At 42.8% G+C, this 19897-nt stretch overlaps 1 protein-coding gene across 1 annotated transcript in view; it reads right to left on the reverse strand.

The window, feature by feature from the left end:
* The window catches only part of insc (INSC spindle orientation adaptor protein), a 178965-nt gene that overhangs the window by 126618 nt on the left and 32450 nt on the right, over positions 1 to 19897 (reverse strand). Inside the window, exon 4 of the mRNA XM_080191577.1 lies at positions 12925 to 13038. Within this exon, the coding sequence (XP_080047703.1) occupies positions 12925 to 13038 (114 nt within the window). The remainder of the gene's footprint in view (positions 1 to 12924; positions 13039 to 19897) is intronic.

The following is a 19897-nucleotide window of genomic DNA, read 5'->3' on the forward strand; positions in this document are numbered from 1 at the left end:
CTTATTCGATTGCTCCATAATCTACTACATAGATTATGTAGTAATGGAGCTACATGGAGGCTGGATGCTGACAAATGGCACGACTTCCACCTCCCATCTGCAAGGACGTCAGCTCATTGGTTAGCATTCCCTCGTGCTGACAGGACACTGCCATGCCAGTGTTAACCTGGCAACAAAGAACCTCCCTCTCAAAAGTCAAGTCCACCACTCATTTGCAAAAGTCTGATCTCAGCACAAGGATTCCAGACCCTTGTAAGAGCTGTACCTCTGGCACTAGTGACACAAATCCTCATTGGCACCCCTAACTAAGGAGGAGTCTGCACCAGAAGAGATGGCTGTGTCTACTCATTATCACCCTGAGATTACCCTGGCCACAGAGAGTCTGTGCACTGTCTTCAGGCAGACAGGCAGACATTCACAATTGATGCTTGAGGACTAATGCTCTGTCCTCACCGCAAGTCATCAACATCTCCTGCATCGTACGGACTGTGGGCAACCTCAACCCTTCTCATGACAGGAACAATGTCAGGGCCATGGGCGAGCTGCCACCACACACTGAGGAAGGGCCTTCCCCCATGATGTGATCATAGTGCCCATCCTCATTCTGATTAGCATTGAAACAAGAAGTTATCAGGGCGCCACAAGCTCTCCTCCCCACGCAAGCCCACATCAGTGCCTGGTGGCCTTATCCTGCCTTCTCCAGTCATTGCCCCTGAGTGCTCTCCTTGACATCCTCCTCCTCAGAGGGAATATGCCGCTCACCCATCTCCTCCTCTGCCAGCTCTCGCCTTGTTGAAGTGTCATGTTGCCAGTGAGAGCAAAATCTGGGCTAACATCTTGATACATACATGGGTCAGGAATCAGTCACCTATATTTCAGGATACTGACCCCCCCGATTGACAGACGCAGTTAATTTCTAAGTCCTCTGGAAACTAAGTGAGAAATAATCAGGACAACTCAGACAACTCATGCTGTTGAAGAGATATTGACCAACAAATCCCTCCAGGGGCTGACATTTCCTTATAGTTAAAGAAGAAAATATGACAGTGAACTATTTGGTATTCTGTTATTGTGCTTAGGTGGCAAGACAGTAGATCTTTTCTATTGATAAAAGAAGAGTCTGTCATATTAGCAGTTTTTTAAACAAGAAAGACTTTGACACTGTCAATTCAACGGAACCTGCAAAGCTTGAAATGAACAGTTGTTACCAAGGGGTTTAACAAAGTTAATCTCTTATAATCCTCACCATTGTTGAGCTGATTCTGTGTCAAAACATGCTTTTCTTGTTTTGGTTTCTGATTTTTAGTTAGTATTGTATCAGCGCCTAAAATTACATTTAAAATCATATACAAATATGACTAAAACTGTGCAGTCCTGCCACGTCCGGCTCTCAATGGCAGGGGAACAATTAAATTGAAGGATGGAATCGGTCTCATGAGCATCTACTTCCTCAATGGCTGACAGAGCCCAGCGCTTAAGAGCAAAAGACATGGCAGTAGCAGTCATTTTCAACCAGAAGTGCCAAGTGGATGACCTATCTTCATCTCCTCCTGAGGGCCCCGTCATCACAGACACAAAACTTCAACCGATTCAATTCACTCCACATGATATAAGTAGTGGCTGAGTCCACGAGATGCACCATAGAAAGCATTCTTTCTGGTTGTATCACAGGTTAGTATGGCTCCTGTTCTGTCCAAGACCGCAAGAAACTACAGAGTTGTGAATGAAGCCCAGCCCATCACTCAAACCAGCCTCCCACCCATTGACTCTGTCTACACTACCAGCTGCCTTGGCAAAGCAGCCAGCATAAATAAGGACCACGCACACCCCTAACATATTCTGTCCCACCTTCTTCCATTAGGAAAAAGATACAAAAGTCTGACGACATGCATCAACTGACTCAAGAACAGCTTCTTCATTGCTGCCATCAGACTTTTGACTCACTTCGTATTAAGTTGGTCTGTCTCTACACCCTAGTTATGACTGTAACACTACATTCTGCATTCTCTCTGTCCCTTCTCTGTGTATGGTACGTTTTGCGTGTATAATAATTAAACAGTAATTTTCACTGTATACCAATACATGAGAGAATAATAAAATCAAATCAGAGAGGGATTTTTTCCTCAGTCTGGATATCGATGTAAAATTAGATGCAAAGATGTCTCAATTTATTGGATTCCTTCAGCTCACATTTAAATCAGAGCAAAACACCCTCAAGGTGCTTTGCACTGTTTCTCACAAATCGTGTTATAAATTAAATTTTGAACTATAACTAATTCTGGATTCGAGTTACTCACAAATGTGTGGCATATCGCAAAACAAAGGAGCTTGAGCCTCAAGTAGGAATCTGCATTACATGTGAAACTAGCAAAAGGAGAGGGGGCACTTAATCCAAAGCAAAGGCTTCGTAACATCGATATCATTGAATGTGAAAAATGGCTCGGCAATGTTTAATTAATTATCATTAATAGCTGCCTCTTAGGGTGTCAAGTGTGTTTAAAGCTCAGCCCATTTACAGGAGAATCCCTCAAATAGTATCTTAGGATCTAATTTCATTGAGAAAATGAATTGTCAGTCTAGCAGCTTGGTGCAACCTGAACAACAGTACTAAAATAAAGTGTCAGGAGATTGATTAGTCACTTTGTTTGTCCAATTTATCACCTAAGTTAATTAGTAATGATTTTGGTAATAGGTTGCACCAGGAAGGTTCATTCATCTGTCTCTTTCAGAAACTGACTCAACATTTTCCATGGGAGACTGTCTCTTTGCACTATGTGTTACAAAATCATAAATCTGTTCATAATAAAAAAACACAAGTTTATGATTTCATTACATATAGTGCACAGAGAAAATCTCTATTTTCATGTCAGTGTTGGTATGTATTCTCTTGAAACGCATCAATTTCAAACAGACAACCTAGATAGAATCTATTTCGTAATATGGGACTCTTGAACTCAGTCAGGCAATAAGTATTAAGTGTAGGCCCATGTAGTGTGAGGCAGTGCTTCACCAGTCTACCAAAACATTATGTGACAATTGATAAGTCAAGTGAGTGGGCAACATGGTGGCACTGTGGTTAGCATTGCTACCTCACAGTGCCAGGAACTGGGTTGGATTCCTGGCCTGGATTACTGTTTGCTCGGAGTCTGCACATTCTCCTTGGGGGCGTGTTTCCCGTTGTGGATGCCATAGGAATTGAAGTGACTGGGGGACGGACCATGGAAAGGTCCATTAACCTTGGGTGAGCATGGCTGGAAAATCCTGCACTCCCCACCCCCACCATATCTGCACAGGTTTCCTCCCGGTGCTCCAATTTCTTCCCACAGTCCAGGAGATGGGCGGGTTAGGTGCATTGGCCATGCTAAATTCTCCCTCAGTGTATCCGAACAGGCACTGGTTTGTGGCGATGAGGGGATTTTCACAGCAACTTCATTGCAGTGTCAATGCCAGCTACTTGTGACACTAATAAATAAACTTCACGTAAAGTGCTAAGTTTTTTTTCCTAATATCACAATATGTTTGGCATTCCTTCTCTCTTTTTTGGAACATGTTAAAATTATGATGCTTTTGTAGAAAGTTACTTTGATGATTACTTTTTTTTGTGCGGTGGCCTTTCAACTTGTGAATAGAGGACTGTTGTGGTTATCCACAGTTGCCTCATTAAGAATTGATGTCACCTGAAGAATACATTTTCACCATTTATAATGCTCACACCATGGATTTTTACATCAGAATTAAAATATAAATAACTAATATTCTACATTGAAAAGATTCGAATGTCTTGAATTTTTATACCATACTGTGATTATGCTCGGTGAGTTCCATAGGGTCTAACTCTAAATATCTCACAGGGCTCATATTTGAAAATTACACATTGGACAGAAATTTGAGCCCACATTAGCCATCAGCAAGATGACGCGGGTGCAGAAACCCACGAGTCAGGAAACACCATTCCCGCTGTAAGATCACATTTCCCGATTGTCCACGCCCCTCGCTGGCGAACTAACAGGGTTCCCATCAAGGAAAGTCAGGAACTTTATTTAAATACATCAACATTTACTTTGCGACCCCTCAAGCTTGGGTTTGTCCACTTACTGAATATTCACTGGGTGCAGGCATGACATCATTACATTTACAATAGCTGTATAAAAATGAGAACCTAATGACCTCATCTCCAAAGGGGATATTGGAGCTGAGAGCTCAGGTCACCATCACCCTCCAGGGTGTCATTGGCAAGAGGTCATCAGAGAGGATACAGGGGACCCGGAGAAGTGAAATCTGGGGTCCAGAGTTCAGTCTCAGCATCTCCATGGGGGGTATAGGCTCCCAGTGGCCTTTTATTGCTGTGCACCTCCAGGTATCAAAGGGTCTGGAGGCTGGTGTGCAGGTAACGTTTCTAGTGATACAACGACATAACCCACCACCAGTAACAGTGAGTTTAACCCCAAGATTCCATGATTGATACAGATCCCTTCCTCTGAACACTCCTCCCTCCCCCATTCCACCACCACCCCCTCCCCCCCCCCCCACCACCCCCCCGCCCTCCCCCCAATCACCACCACCTTTAGGATCCCTTGCTGTCTCCCAATCTCTCTCACCATTCCTGGTTGTCTTACAACTTTCATACTACTCCCTGGTCCCTTCATCCACTGCCCAAACCAACACCCTACCCATCAAGGCTGCGTGTTTACACTCCTTCCCATCATCATCACCCACTTCAGCTATGTCTGTCCCCTTCTCATGTTCCATTAAGCCGTTCCCTCTCCCCGGTTCCAGTCGCTAAGGATATTCCACCTGCCCTAGCCAATAAGTCTCAAAGTGTGCACGCCTCATGTTTTGGACCAAAGTGAACACCCACTGGTGGGGGACATAATCAAACTGGGAGGTGGGAATGGGGTGGGGGGGTGGGGGGAGGAGGAACAGGTGGGGATAGGGAGGACAGTTCCAATTAGTTGGTAATTTGAATCCCACTAATACTACTTTAAATGGCTTCCCCCAGTTGTTGGTGAAAATGGCAACCCGCCGCGATCCCGCAAGTTCCCACCATTGTATCCCATCATCGGGAAACCGCTTTTTTTTTTGAGTCACACTGTTCCCCCCTCCCCTCCCTCAACCACATGACCACCCCCACAGACCTCATCGTGGGAGGGCCAATTCTGCCCAAACTCTTAACAACCTCTGTTAGATAGATCCTCAGCTTTCTCTTTTCCAGAGAAAGGTTGCCCCAACCTGTTCAGTCTTTCCTGATAAATATATTCCCTCAGGTCCGGCATCATCCCTGTGAGTAGTTTTGTATTTTTTCCAGTGTCTCTATACCCATTTTATCATATGACAGTTAGAACTGTGCACAGCAACAGCAAATGTCTTCTAACCAAACTTCGATACAAGTTTAACCTTAACTTCTCTGTTACTCAAATCGATCCCTCGAGAAATGAGACCTAAGTATTGGGTTTGTTCTTTTTAATGATCTAAATAACCTGTGTTACTACTGTTGGCAAGAGGCGGCACGGTGGCGCAGTGGTTTGCATTGCTGCCTCACAGCTCTAGGGACTTGCCTTCAATTCCGGCCTCTGTGTGGAGTCTGCATATTCTCCCTGTGTATGTGTGGGTTTCCTCCAGATGCTCCGGTTTCCTCCCACAGCCCAAAGATGTGCGGGTTAGATGGATTGGCCATGCTAAATTGCCCCTTATTGTCAGGGGGACTGACTAGGATAAATACACAGGATTCTGGTGATAGGACCTAGGTGGGATTGTGGTTGGTGTGGACTCAATAGCCTCCTTTTAAACCTATGATTCTCTGCAAAATTTTGTATCCCTACATCTTTCTGCTCCTCAACCGTACTTGGGCTCTTCTTACTCAGGAGTTATGGGACCTCTCTATAGTTGGGAAATGCATCATCTCACACTTTTCTTCTTTTGTCAGTCAGTTGGTCCATTATCCAAGAATCAAGCATGAAAGAGTTGGATTAATACTGATGAGGCAGACAGAGAATATCTAAACTGCGAATGGTTCTATTCTCTCTAACAAATCCTCAATTGAATTGTCTTAGGAACACAAGTCTAGAAGGACAGTCATTTGTGATTACTGGCAAGAGTGATTTTTGTCCTGTGTTTCTCTTACCGGAAATAATGCGCATTACAAAATGTAATCATTAACAAACAAAAAGTGCACGCAAATGTGATTTCCAAGAACAAGCATGGAATGCTCTCAGCTGCAGCAGACAAATTGCATCTAGTCTGGAGTTTACAATCTATTATATGTCTTATTGATTAAGACGTCTCCCCCTGTATTTTGCCAGGTCATTAGCCAGTCTAATATAGGTGACACAGATCTCCTCTAGTTACTTAATTGTAACAAAGAAACCTTAATCCATAGAAAGTAATTGAAAAAAAACAGGTAAATTACAGAACATAACCAGACACCGCCTGTGTTTGCAAAATTCCCCAGATACTGGAGTAGTCCCAATGGACTGCAAGTTAGCAAATATAATATTGCAATTCAAAGAGGGGGGGAGAAAATGAAGAACTGCAGGCCAGTTAGCCTAATATCAATTGCCAAGAAAATGTTGGGATATAGTTTTGAGGAAGTCTTAGCAAAAGCACTTAGAAGATCAAAATATGCTTGGACAGAATCAATGTGGTTTTTTTCGAAAGGAAAATCATTTTTGACAAATTTATTCCAGATTTCTGAGGATGTAGTTGGGAGGATAAGCTGTTTAAAACATTCAAAGGATATCTTCCTTATTTTAAAACAGTGCCTACACCTAAACTTGAACCTATGCTGGATGGTGTCCTCTCTGCTATTGTTCCCTTTTCTTTCAAAACCAACATCACAGTGCTCTTTTAAATCCACAACCTTACCCCTCTGTCCTCATAAACAATTGATCAATTGCCAATCATAACATAGCATAGCATCCCTACAGAAGGAAGCCAATTGAGTCTGCACCGACAACAGTCCCACGCAGGCCTTATCCCCATAATCCCATCTATTTACTCTATTGTATTCCCCTGACACTAAGGGGTAATTTAGCCTGGCCAATCAACCTAACCTGCACATTTTAGGAGTATGGAAGGAAACCAGAGCACCCAGAGGAAATCCACGCAGATATGGAGAGAATGTGCAAACTTCACACGGACAGTCACCCAAGGCGGGATTCGAACACAGCAGTGCTAACCACTGTGCCACCATGCCACCCTACTACCTCTCCTCTCCAAAAAAATACTGCAATCTTCTAAACCTGGGCCCATCTTTGCAATTCCCTCTTTGAAAAGCATCAACCCAGGCTGCACACCTCCCACAACATTCCTTAGCTGTATCTAAATTTGGTATTTTCCTACTCCCTCTCTCAGGATCAGGGGGTGGGGGTGTGGGGGTGGGGGGTGTGGGGGCACTAATGAGTCCAATCCCAGCATGGCCACAAGGATTGCTGTCCAAAGATTTGAGGGCCACTGACATTGTTTATAAACAGCTAATCCACTTGTGCACAATGCAAGTTTGATTCTTGTAACACTAGTATATGGGCAATCTTTTCCATCCTGTATATTACCTTGTTCGTAAATGAACATAATTATCGAGCACCATGACATTTTTGTCTTCTGAAGTGACAGAAGAATACAATAGGTGTGGTGTATATTGTCCAGCTGGTGATTTAACAACTTTAGAATTAACTGAGACCCGATTGACAAACTCAGTGTGGATATATTAGTTACTTGCCACATGTGGAAAATTGGTAATCCAGATTTGGCTAATTGCATATGATTAGGCAAATTGAAAAAGTGGTGGTAGAGCTATTGTTGGGCATATAACCTCAATACTTATTTTCAAATGACTGATGTACCTGTACTTCCACATTCTTTTGCATGTTTGTTTCGGGCGGCACAGTGGCTAGAACTGCTGCCTCACAGCAACAGAGACCCATGTTTGATTCCCGGCTTAGGAAACAATCTGTGTGAAGTCTGCGTAACTGCGTGGGTTTGCTCTGGTTTCCTCCCACAGTCTGAAAGATGTGCAGGTTAGGTGTATTAGCCATGCTAAATTCTCCTCCGTGTACCTGAATGGGCGCCAGAATGTGGCAACTAAGGAATTTTCACAATAACTTAATTGCAATGTTAATGTAAGCCTATTTGTGACACTAATAAATAAACTTAAAAACATTTTTAAACTTAAAGAAAGGCAAGTGAGAAGCAGAGTATAGGAATGTTTTTTAATTGTTGTATTTGCTAATTCCTTAGTTAATGGTTACCTGCTGATCTTACGCACAACAAAGAGAAGTGCCACACTTCAGCACATTGCAAGCACCATGTGTGGGGGTCACCATGGTTCTCTCACCTAATCAGAATAACCACTTTAGACCAGCAGAAGAAATCAACCCCAATAATAACAGGTCAACAGGCAACTAGTCACTTCATGGTGAGGGGCAAGCAGCATTGGACTATGTTCTGGATGGAGAGTAGGGATTGGCTTGCATTTCACTGGGCAAATCTCAGCATTCAGTCTGATAAAGTTAAAAATTCTGTTCATGATTACTGGGCAAAGTTTAGAAGTTGTACTCTATGTGTGTGCTCTGTCTTGCCAGGTTTCCAAACTTCAGTGAAAGAGAAAGACTGAATTGTTTTGCATTCATCATTCATAGATGCTTAAATAAATTTACTTTTCAGTATCTGTACAGCATGCAAGACATTTTCTCCGAAAATAGAATGGGATCATCATGAGCACGAATGAGTATTAACAGCACACCCATGAATATCTATTTAGTCTTTACACGCTGCGTATATGTTTTGAAATAAGATACCTTGCTTTAAATTAATACAAAGAAAAATCTGCACATGAAAAACTAAACTCTGTTCGCTGGAAATCATGAACGACAGCTGAGAAATTCATTCAGCAGAGATGGATTGTGAGAGTACAACTAATGGAGCCAAACAGTCCAAATGTCTTACTTTATTGTGTGCATTTGTAAGCATCAGGACACATTGATACAATTTCCTTCAATCTCATGTCTACATTCCAGCATCACTAACATCTCAGTGTGGGGTCAGGCCTGGTTGAAAATGAGGTTACTGCAATCAATATTGAACATCTCTAACAGGCATCAAAAAGCAAGGCTGCGACCAACCATCCTTCCTTTGTAAGCAATTGCAGACAGAAATAGATACAATATCTGGGAGGCCAGGTGCTTCAATTACAAAAATACCAATGAACTAAACTGATGCTGGATATCCAAGTACATCTGTCCTAACACAGAGCTCATATATCCTTCTGTTCCAAGACTAGAAATAAAACTCAATTTGTACTTCTCTAGAATATCAGAGAATAATGACTCATAAGATGATCATTTTAGTTATAACAATCAGGAAATCTTAACCCGCTGAACCTGTCTATGGATACTATATTGTCCGCTCATAGCTTAGTCTTTTCCATTTTATAGGAGCTTTATGCTGGATTCTGCAGCAAGTTTAAGAGGGAACAAACAAACTGGAGGCTATACTAATGAAACCACCACCTTCTTACATGCAGTATCTCTATTAAAAGATACCTAAGATTGGCTGACAACAAAGAAACAAATGGCACAGAATTCTTTGTTGTGATTTTTCTTTAATTAAAGATACTGAATGCTTTCCTTTTGTGAGAGACTCATAAGAACTTAAGAAATAGGAGCAGGAGTAGGCCAACTAGCCCTTCGAGCCTGCCCCGCCATTCAATAAGATCATGGCTAATCTGTCGTGGCTCAGTTCCACATTCCCGCCCTCTCCCCATAACCCTTAATCCCCTCTCTCATCAAAAACCCATCAACTCGCATCTTAAAAATATTTAGCGAGGCAGCAAACATTTGTGAGTTTCACAGCTTCAGGACTTTCCAAAGTGGTTTTCAACCAACAAAGCACTTGTAAAACCATCAATGTGTGCTTCACAAAGATATCGGCTGGGATTTTATGACCTCACTTACGTGAGGCTTGTAAATTCCTGCCTGAGACCAATGGAGAATTCCATTCAGTGAGCCTTGCCCGGCCTGATTCCGGGGTTGATGTGTCAATAAAATTCCTGCCGATTTTAGATGCTGGTTGAGAATTAGCTGGTGGCAATAACATCAGCAAAATTCCACTGCTTTTTAATACCATGGGATATTTTACTTCTATCGAACAGGCAAAAAGAGCATCTTTTTCACATAAATAATAAAGATTAAAACAAAATACTGCAGAATACTGGAAATCCGAAATAAAAACAGAAGATGCTGAAAAGACTCAACAGGTCTGGCAGCATCTTGGGAGAGTGAAACAGAATTAATGTTGCAAATCCATGTGATTCTTTGTCTTTTTGACATCACATCAACAAGACAGCACACTTTCGACAGCAGCATTTGCTCAATACTGCATTGATGTGTTGAGTTAGATTACATACAGAAGTTACAGAGCAATCTTTTCAGTCAGACATAAACTCAAAACCTTTAAACTGAGAAGTGAGAATGCCATCAATTTGCCACAGCCGACACATTCTCGTAAGATTGTAACTCACTCAAAACTAATTCATTTAGACAGAGTTAAAAATCAAGTTTAATAATTATGTTGATGAGGCTGGTTGGGATTGCTGATTGGTATAGTAACTCTATTGCAACTGCAATAAACTACATTCAATGAATAGTAAAACTATTAACCTTTAAATGAACAAAATATTGTGCTTTTCTTTGCTTTTTTTAATTTAATCTTTCATGGGGATGTGGGCATCGCTGTCAAGGCTAGCATTTGTTACCCCTGAACTGAGGGTTTGCTAGACCAGTTCAGAGGGCAGTTAAGAGTCAACCAGATTGTAGTGGATCAGGAGTCACATGTAGGCCATGAATGTCCAAAGTCTCCAAACGACGAGCACTATTGCTGCCTCAAAGTTCACTGCCCCAGTTGCTCATCATCCCACGACCCCATTAGGGATAATGAGCAACTGGAGTTGCGAACCATTAGAGCTCATGACTATGTTTTGGGGGCCCCTGGGTTAGAGCTTACAATCTTGTACATAGCAAATTATCTGGCCCACTGTGAACAAAAACTGGAAAACTGCAGCAATTGCAAAGTTTAGAATTGTTGTCCTTCATTCTAACAATACCCACAAAACAGCTTAATAATGTTGTGGCACATAATGTTTACTGTTTAGAACTTGAGTACTCTATTTAAGAACCTCTCCCACAGGATGTTAATTATTGCGCAGACCAATGTTGATATCATCCCATTCACAATACAATGGTAGAGAAGTTGTGTTGATATGCTGTGGGAAATACTGCACAGTCATAGCTGAGTTTCTCCATATCACCACATGGGATGTAATATGCCCCTCTCCCAACAACTTTGTGCAAAGTGACTATACAGGAGTTCTATCCATGCTCCGTACTGTTGCCTTTCTCAATATATCTGGGATGTGGAAGCAACATCAACCAGGTTTAAAGTTCTTGCTGACCACACAATGACCCTTGCACACATGGACATTGAGGGCAGAAATTGGAGGCTTGATTGATCTTCACAGTCACATTGCCTGCCATCACTTATCAAAGGAAGTTCCCAAAGGTTCTCCCAGTCAGCCACCATAACCTCAGCTGGACCCTCAGAGGAGACTTAGGGTAATCGCATAAACAGGGATTCCCATTGATCTTCTCCCAAAGATACAGTGGCCAACTGGGGGCCCCCAAAGAGTATTGCCCAGGCTGACATCTGAGGGCTGGAAACTTCAGTCAGGTACAAACTCCATTTCACCTGGGAATTGTATTTATTATGAATCATCACCTTCAAGAAATGGCTAAAGAAAGAAGGAATCATATCATTGGAATTGTAAGAAAATCTAGAATAAGATGGGGTTACACTTCAGTTTAAGAACCATATTTGATCAAACATAGTTCATTATGTAAATTTCATTACAACACACAGGCTGAGTTTTGCTGGCTGGATTGTGATCTCGACATCATCCTCAATTCAGAGTCTAAAACCCAGAAATTGCTAGGGTCGACATCAGATATAATCTACCCAGAGGTGGCCAACCAAGAAACTGCCTCCGGGGGCCTCGTCCAATTAGTGACATCAACTATCCTCGCAGTGTGGGTGTGGCTTAGGGGCCAGCAGCAGGAGTGTCAGCGGTGCTATGGAGGTGCCTTCAAGAGGAGGGGAACAGCTATCATTACAGCGAAAGTGTCACTGGTGGAGAGATCATTCTCCAGGAAATGGCCACAATGACATGCCTTCTGCTTGAGGAGTGTTAAGCACTGGTAGTTTAATGACAAAAGACCTCACATTGGGTCGAATTGTCGCTGTCCTGTGGAGGCAGCTTACAAGGCAGGGCCAGAACCAAGTTGAAAAATAGTGTGTCAACTACCTGACACAGTACTGCCTCTGAGTGACGTGGTCAGTGTAGTAGAGTTTACCTGCCGGGCATTGGCAGCTATCCAATCAGGCCAATTAACGGGCCAAGGTGAATGGTCGGGATAATGTAGTGTCCCTGTAGCCAATAACTCCCCTTCTCACATACCCCAGCATGGGACATTGGCGCAACAGTTCCTGACACAGCAATGAACCTGTGTGTGCCATCAGAAAAATTGAGATACAATTCTATAATAGGGGTTAATTTTCCCATTAAGTGCCCTAATTGGCTACGCACAGCCAACCATTACTAGTGGGAACCCGTCTCTATCAAAGGTGCCTATGGAGACAAAAACATGTAAAGGAGTTAACCCTACACGGGTCGATCATTTTTTTTTGCTTCGAGAAAGTGGGAATTGAGTTAAAAGGATCAGCCAAAGGGGTAAATGGCTTACTCCTGCTCCTAGTTTTTATTGTTCTTTCTCCTTGGCCTCCAAAATCACCTTTGTAGCTCCTGGAAAATTCATCTTAAGTGGAGCAAAGATTACATATCCCATGAAAATCACTGGACTGGAAAGATTTCTTCCTTACCTTGGCTATGATGTGGCATAGGTGGGCACCTTCCTGTGTCAGTCCAATAAGGCTGTTGATGGCTGTCTCAATGTTGTATATGTTGGTTGAAGAATCTAGTTCCCTCACCAGGCCCTGTAAGGCAAGGTAATGTGAGTACAAATATCATCTGTGAACGTAACAGTCCGATACGATGCAATGACTTCTAGCTTCACACAATACTGTTAAAGTGCTGGTCTCAACATCTAGAAGCGACCATGTTAAGCAAAATGACATTGATTTCCTGCGAGAAAACAAATATTTGGTGGCGTTACAAGTACGTTGAAGTTGGCTGTTTCCATACAAATATTTTCGCCATACTGATATACAATAATGAGACAAGGCAGATCAAAATCCAAATACATTTAAGCAAACAGCCAAAGGCTTTATTTAATTCTTGACCAACTTCTTAATAACAGTGAGAGGCCTCACAACACTAGGTTCAAGTTCAACAGGTTTATTTGGTATTAGAAGCTTTCAGTGTGCTGCCCTTTCATCAGGTGAGTGATCAGCAGTACTCCAAAAGCTTGTGATACCAAATAAACCTGTTGGACTCTAATCTGGTGTTGTGAGACTGCTTACTGTGCCTACCCCAGTCCAATGCCAGCATCTCCACTTCATAATAACAGTGGGAGATAGGGAAAGAGAGAAACCCTGACAGAGAACTGTGCTGAATTTTCCATTTTTTTTTAAATAAATTCCCATAAATTGACCTCAAAAGCTGTGATAAAAAGTATTTATGTTGCATAAACCTGTGACATTCAGGACACTAAGCAAGGAATAGAAAATAAACTGAACTTTAATTGTACCCCAATATATTCATCCAAAAGAAATGCTATCAAAAGGATAACTAGACAATACTTCAAAAGGGAAATAAACAGGAAAAGCTGGAAATTCTCTTTCATTTCTAACTGATTCTGATGATGATCGTTTGACTGTCGGACTCCAAAAGCATTGCTGCTTTAGCTGCCTCCTAAGGAATTATTGCATTGAAGTTCATTTTTAAATGTCACATATTTGTGTCAATTTTTGATGAACACTCATTCGTAATTGAAGCAATATTCTCTTGTGTGCACATTCTACTAATATCTATTATATCTAACTAATATCTATTATACACATCCTATCAAATGATAAAACAATACTAATGTCCTTTACTCCAACATTCAGGTCAGGTCAATTTCAAACCAGCCACAAAATCCCTCCAGTGTCACGTTCATAGCTGATTGTGGTCGTGAACTCCAGTATTAAATATTATACGAGACTGCAGGGCCAATTTTACCATTTTCTTTCCTATGTCCTGGGTGGACATGAAGCTGGAGAGTTTCAGATCTATCTTTTGGGCGTGTTTTCAGGCCCCTCCCCATACACACTCTGCCTGCAAAATATCAGCTAGCCTACTGCTCACTGTAGAAACCTCTGGATGGGGCTTAACGTGCCCAAAACCTTGCAGAGGGAGGTAGTGCACACGTATAGGCCTCTGATGCTGCACATGAGCATTAGCAGTAGCAGGAATCTGACAGAAAAGAGAAATGTCAGGCCCCTGCTGGTGCAGGCTGCCTGAAGCAGCTCTCCCACCACCACTCCCTTCTCAAATGCAGAGGTCCAAGGCCCAAGAAAAATCCCCTGCCAATCCCTCCATCGCCCAGATCAATCGAGGACACCCCTTCCCCACCAATTGGAGACCCACCACCTCCCCTCATCGATCATGGACTTGCTGCCCTCCCCCCACCAATCAGGGAACTGCCGCCCTTCCACATACTGATCCCTGCAGAGTGGCAGCAGACTCCCTGTCCCTCCCTCCTTCGCACCCTGCATTAGCCTCTCTCCCACATTAGCCCCTCCCCCAAAGCCCACTGCCCCATCCCCCATTGACCCCACCCCACTGACATCTCTCCATTAGCCTCGCTCCCTGGCACAGTCCAGTGGGCATTGCCCAAGTGCCAGACTGGCATTGCCCAAGTACCAAGATGGCACTGCCAGTCTGGCATTGCCAAAGGGGCACCCATCTCTTGCCCTTGACCCTCCCGGAGGGGGCTTAATATCTCCAGTTCCACTGACAAGGCCAAGTCTATTGCTTCCTGTTGATGAGGAGCATATCAGATCCTCGCCAGCAAGCACCTTCCAGGCAAGTTCATGAAGGGGGCAGACCCAGACAATTGAGCACTGGGCTCGCTGAGCAGATGTAAAACCGCTTTAAAATAACTTTATATGCATTAACCTGCCTCCCGCCCATTTCCAGCTCTTGTAAAATTGCACTGGTCGCAAAAACCAGCACCAATCGCACTAAGCGCTTTACGATGATTTTACCACCATGTCACACTCGGAAATGCGCACAACATGAAGGTAAAATCGCCCCCTGACCTGGGAAGTTTTGACGGTCAGATAGTGCATGTTAGAGATGGTCAGGATAAGGTTTCAGATGCATTGCAGATGTGTATTCATGTTAGATAAACATGTTATCAATAAAATTAGTTCAACTGCAATAATGTCGCTCAGCATGCATCATATAAACAAAACATCTAGTACATGATAAAATACTCTTCTATTCACATTATAAAAAGACAACATTTTCCAGAAACAAAATTGTTCAAATTTTGAAAAGTGATATCTTTTTTGTTATTAGACTGGGTAAATTTCTACAGATGCTAACTAACATCCTTTGGTATTTCATGCAAGTCAGCCAACATGATGATAATAATGACGTTATTCCTTTAAGATTATCACAACCAAGTTCATTGATGTTCTCAACCAACATCGATATACTTTGTGCAGCCCAAGGCTGCTAAAACTATTATCAGCTTCAACAATAGTATCTACTTTGGGTGAGATGGACTCATACTTAATGTATCCCATCCCAGAAACATAAAATTGGATGGTATAATGATACACTTTTCCCAGCCATTTCTGCTGAAGTTTTGCCAGTGAAGGAAGCAACAGACAAATTGCCCACCCTTGAAGGCATGGCCAATTAATAACCACTTAAGGCCCTTCTCCTGCAGCCGATGGTACTTTACCAGAAGAGGCTGTGTGCCCAGAATACACAAATCTTGGCAGTCGGATTGCAGATTGTTGGGAGGCTTGAATCACCCCATGCCCAATGGAGGCGCCTTTCCAATGGCACAGCAGCACGGTGGTTAGCACTGCTGCCTCACCGCGCCAGGGACCCAGGTTCGATTCTGGCCTTGGGTCACTGTCTGAGTGGAATTTGCACATTCTCACCATGTCTGCATGGGTTTCCTCCAGGTGCTTCGGTTTCCTCCCACAGTCCAAAGATTAGGTTGATTGGCCATGCCAAATTGTCCCTTAGTGCCAGGGGGATCAGTTGAGTAAGTAAGTGGGGTTACGAGGATAGAGCCTGGGTGGGATTGTGGTCGATGGGTTGAATGGCCTCCTTCTGCACTGTCAGGATTCTATGATTCTATGGTACTCACTGTTCACTGTTTATTCCCCCACCCCACCAACTGTAGCACGTACTCCCACCGCGCCTCCCCACCTCCTCCGACTAGTTGGTCCTGGTGGACCAGCCCCACTTATTTTGATTGTATGGCTTCCAGGGACGATCCCCGTGGGCGACTGGCTGCAATTCCGGTTGTGGCCATCACTCCCAATGCTCGGAGTGGAGGATTGTTGGCTATTTATTTGGCTGGCAGCTCTCTAAAGCGGGAGTTCCTCCCAGATGGAGGCAGACAATATATTGGCCAGGCAGAGGCAAACGTGTCCTCCATTCCTCAACCTGGGGGTGGTGTGGAACCCCTACCTCCACAAAGAATTCCAGCCATGGTGACAGAGTTAAGTGGGAGAAGGTCTTCAACCCATCAGTTTAGACTAATTTCAAAATGAACTGTGGAATGATAGCATACTATACCAGCATATCACATAATTACATTGTCCTTGATTAAATTACCTTCTCCTTATATTGCTGTTTGCGAGTTTCGATCTTATTTGAGTATGCCTCAGCACTACAAAAGACATATTAAAGGAGTTGAATAGAAGACTGGGAGCACATAGTACTTACTGCATTGGGCACTTGTTCAAAATTTATCAGATAAAGATAGTAGGGATTCAGAAACTTCTGTGAGCCTCCTCAAAGGCAGTAGGGCAAATAAATAAATTTCATGCCAAAAGCAGAATAACCGTTCCACTTACCCTCTCCCCGCCCCCCCCCAAACCCCACCACCCCCTCCCCTCTCAAAAAAATCTTGTCTGCTTGAAACATGAATGGTGTTGCATCAATCGTTAAAGGTGTAGGCAGAGGCAACAGGGAATAGGGGATAAGGAAGAAAGTGGTTATGGAGTAAATAAGTTGGAATGAATAATTGTTATGTTTCAGGACAGCTGAGTTGTTTGGAAGAGCAAGTTTGGAAGAGGAGAATACAGCCAGTGAGAGTTGATGTGGTCCAGCCAGACCCAGCAATGGATGTCGCTGAGGAAGTGATGGAAAATGTCTTGTCAGCTTTCAAGAGTGTAGCAGCAAACAGACCATTGGAGCTTGGGTGGTTGAAGGAGTCTGCAGGTGCTTGGAAAGGAGAATTAATATGGAGAGAGAGAGAGGTCAAAGGAATTTTATACATGTTAATTTCTCTACTACAGGGATGTACCCGCAAGAACTCACACACCAGACAGACATTGGGGAACACAGGTACTTATTGCAGGTCTTACTCGCTCCATACTCCAAACTCTAAGTGCCCTCCCAGGGCGGTCCACAGTCAGATCACTCCAGCCCCAGGGTTACCTGACCCTCTCTCTTAAAGGGGCTATGCCCCAATGTACATAACAATACAAATGCCCTAACATTTAACCGTAACTTCACACCACAATTAACATAAGCAGAACAGTCAGCGGTTCCCTTTGAGGCAGGTTTCTCAGCTGCCTCTCGTGAAGCTGGCATGTACCTCACCTCACAGTTTTATTGAGCTGAGTTACGACAGAAATACAGATGAGTATGTTTATTTATTATACAACTCAAAAATTACATTACACTAAAAAACAAAATCACATAAAATCTTGGATATGGTGCTGAGCCATCTACCTGATTATTCTATGAAACACTTGCCTTTCTCCAGAACCTAGCTGCATTATATGAAGAATTAATGCACTCTGACTGGCTGCTAAAAGATTGTAAATCAAAGTGGCAGAATACATGCTTGTCATGCTGAAGTTAAAGAATTGATGAATTTGTATTATGCCTTATAAATTGATTACTCAAATGTCAGAAGCGAAAAGCTTTTATTTATTGAATTTGATCTGTCTGGTTCTCTCAAACCTTTTGGCCTCATTTCAGGTATGAGCCATATATTAGAAATAACTAAAACATGAAAATATGCAAACCGAATCTGTAAAAAGATGGAGATGAAAAATGAAAGGGAAAGAATTGAATATCTGTTTGATATTTCATGCAGATTACGTTCTGCATGAAGGGAAAATATTAGCCCATAGTAGAATACATTTGTCAATACATTGTCAGCTATCTTTAAAATTGTTACGATCCCTAATGGGACATCAAATAACCAAATTTACTGACTGAACCCCATTAAAGAAATTACCAACAGGATTTCCTTTTTTGGTGTTTTTACCTTAACATGAATCAGAACCAATGCAAATTAAACATGAATTAACTGGCAAATGATATTTCAAATGAAAGGGAAAATTTCACTTCAAATAGTGTTTCATGGGAGAGGCAATAGGCCTGTGGTATTATCGCTAGACTATTAATCCAGAAATTCAGCTAATGTTCTGGGGACTCGGGTTCAAATCCCACCATGACAAATGATGAAATTAAAATTCAATAAAAATATCTGGAATTAAGAACCATTGTTGATTGTTGAAAAAACCCATCTGGGTCACGAATGTCCTTTAGGGAAGGTAACCTGCCATCTTTACCTGGCCTGGCCTACATGTGACTCCAGAGCCACAGCAATGTGACTGACTCTCAACTACCCTTAGGCAACTAGGGATGGGCAAATAAATACTGGCCAGCCAGCAACGCCTATGTCTCATGAATGAATAAAAAAAAGTCCAATACAACAAAGATGCATCTTATGCAGCCACAAACACTCGCATCGCTCCCTGCACAAATGTAATACTATGTCATGACACTGATCCACAATGGGCTGTTCTTTATTTATGCAGAGTAGTTCTATCTGACAACAGCTTTTGTCTCAGAGTTTCATGGGAAAAATCAATTTCAAATTCTGCCCCACCCCCACCCCCACCCCCCAGATCATGACAGAATTGTTGGTGTAACTTTCTGTTGTTCTTCTTCAACTGAGAAGCCAATAACATCACTTCTGGGAAAGCACCCAGCTCATTATTGTCACTGAGATCTTAATAAAACATTCCAGGTTTTAGACCCCTGCGGCCTGCTTGCATAATACTTTCAAGGCTTCTCATGTCCCTTTCTGCCCACCAGTAAAACTGACCTCTTTCTGAGTGCTTTGTTCACCTCACAAGAATTCTGTGTTTTTCTTTCTTTCCGTCTGCTTTCTTCTTGTGTCTGCACCTGTGCACTGATAACCTTCACCCTCCAGCTCCTCTGTTTGCAGCTCTTCTTTGTATCAGCAGCTACCTATCATCTCTCTTAACTTCAGCCCTGTTGATTCTGCTTCCAGGCTGAAGGTAAGGCAGTGGATGTTATCTACATGGACTTCAGTAAGGGCTTTGACAAGGTCCCTCATGGCAAACTGATACAGAAGGTGAAGTCACACGGGATCAGAGGTGAGCTGGAAAGATGGATACAGGACTGGCTTGGTCACAGAGTCATGAGGTGGAGATACTGACGTTGGACTGGGGTAAACACAGTAAGAAGTCTCACAACACCAGGTTAAAGTCCAAGCAATTTATTTGATAGTAAACTCACAAGCTTTCAGGGTTTGCCCCTTCGTCAGGTGAATGGAGAGTTCTGGCTTCAGACAGAGCATATAACAGTACACACAGTGCTGTTATGTGCCATATA

Source organism: Carcharhinus amblyrhynchos, chromosome 6, assembly GCF_965287045.1.
Source record: "Carcharhinus amblyrhynchos chromosome 6, sCarAmb.v2.hapA, whole genome shotgun sequence".
Taxonomy (NCBI): Eukaryota; Metazoa; Chordata; class Chondrichthyes; order Carcharhiniformes; family Carcharhinidae; genus Carcharhinus; species Carcharhinus amblyrhynchos.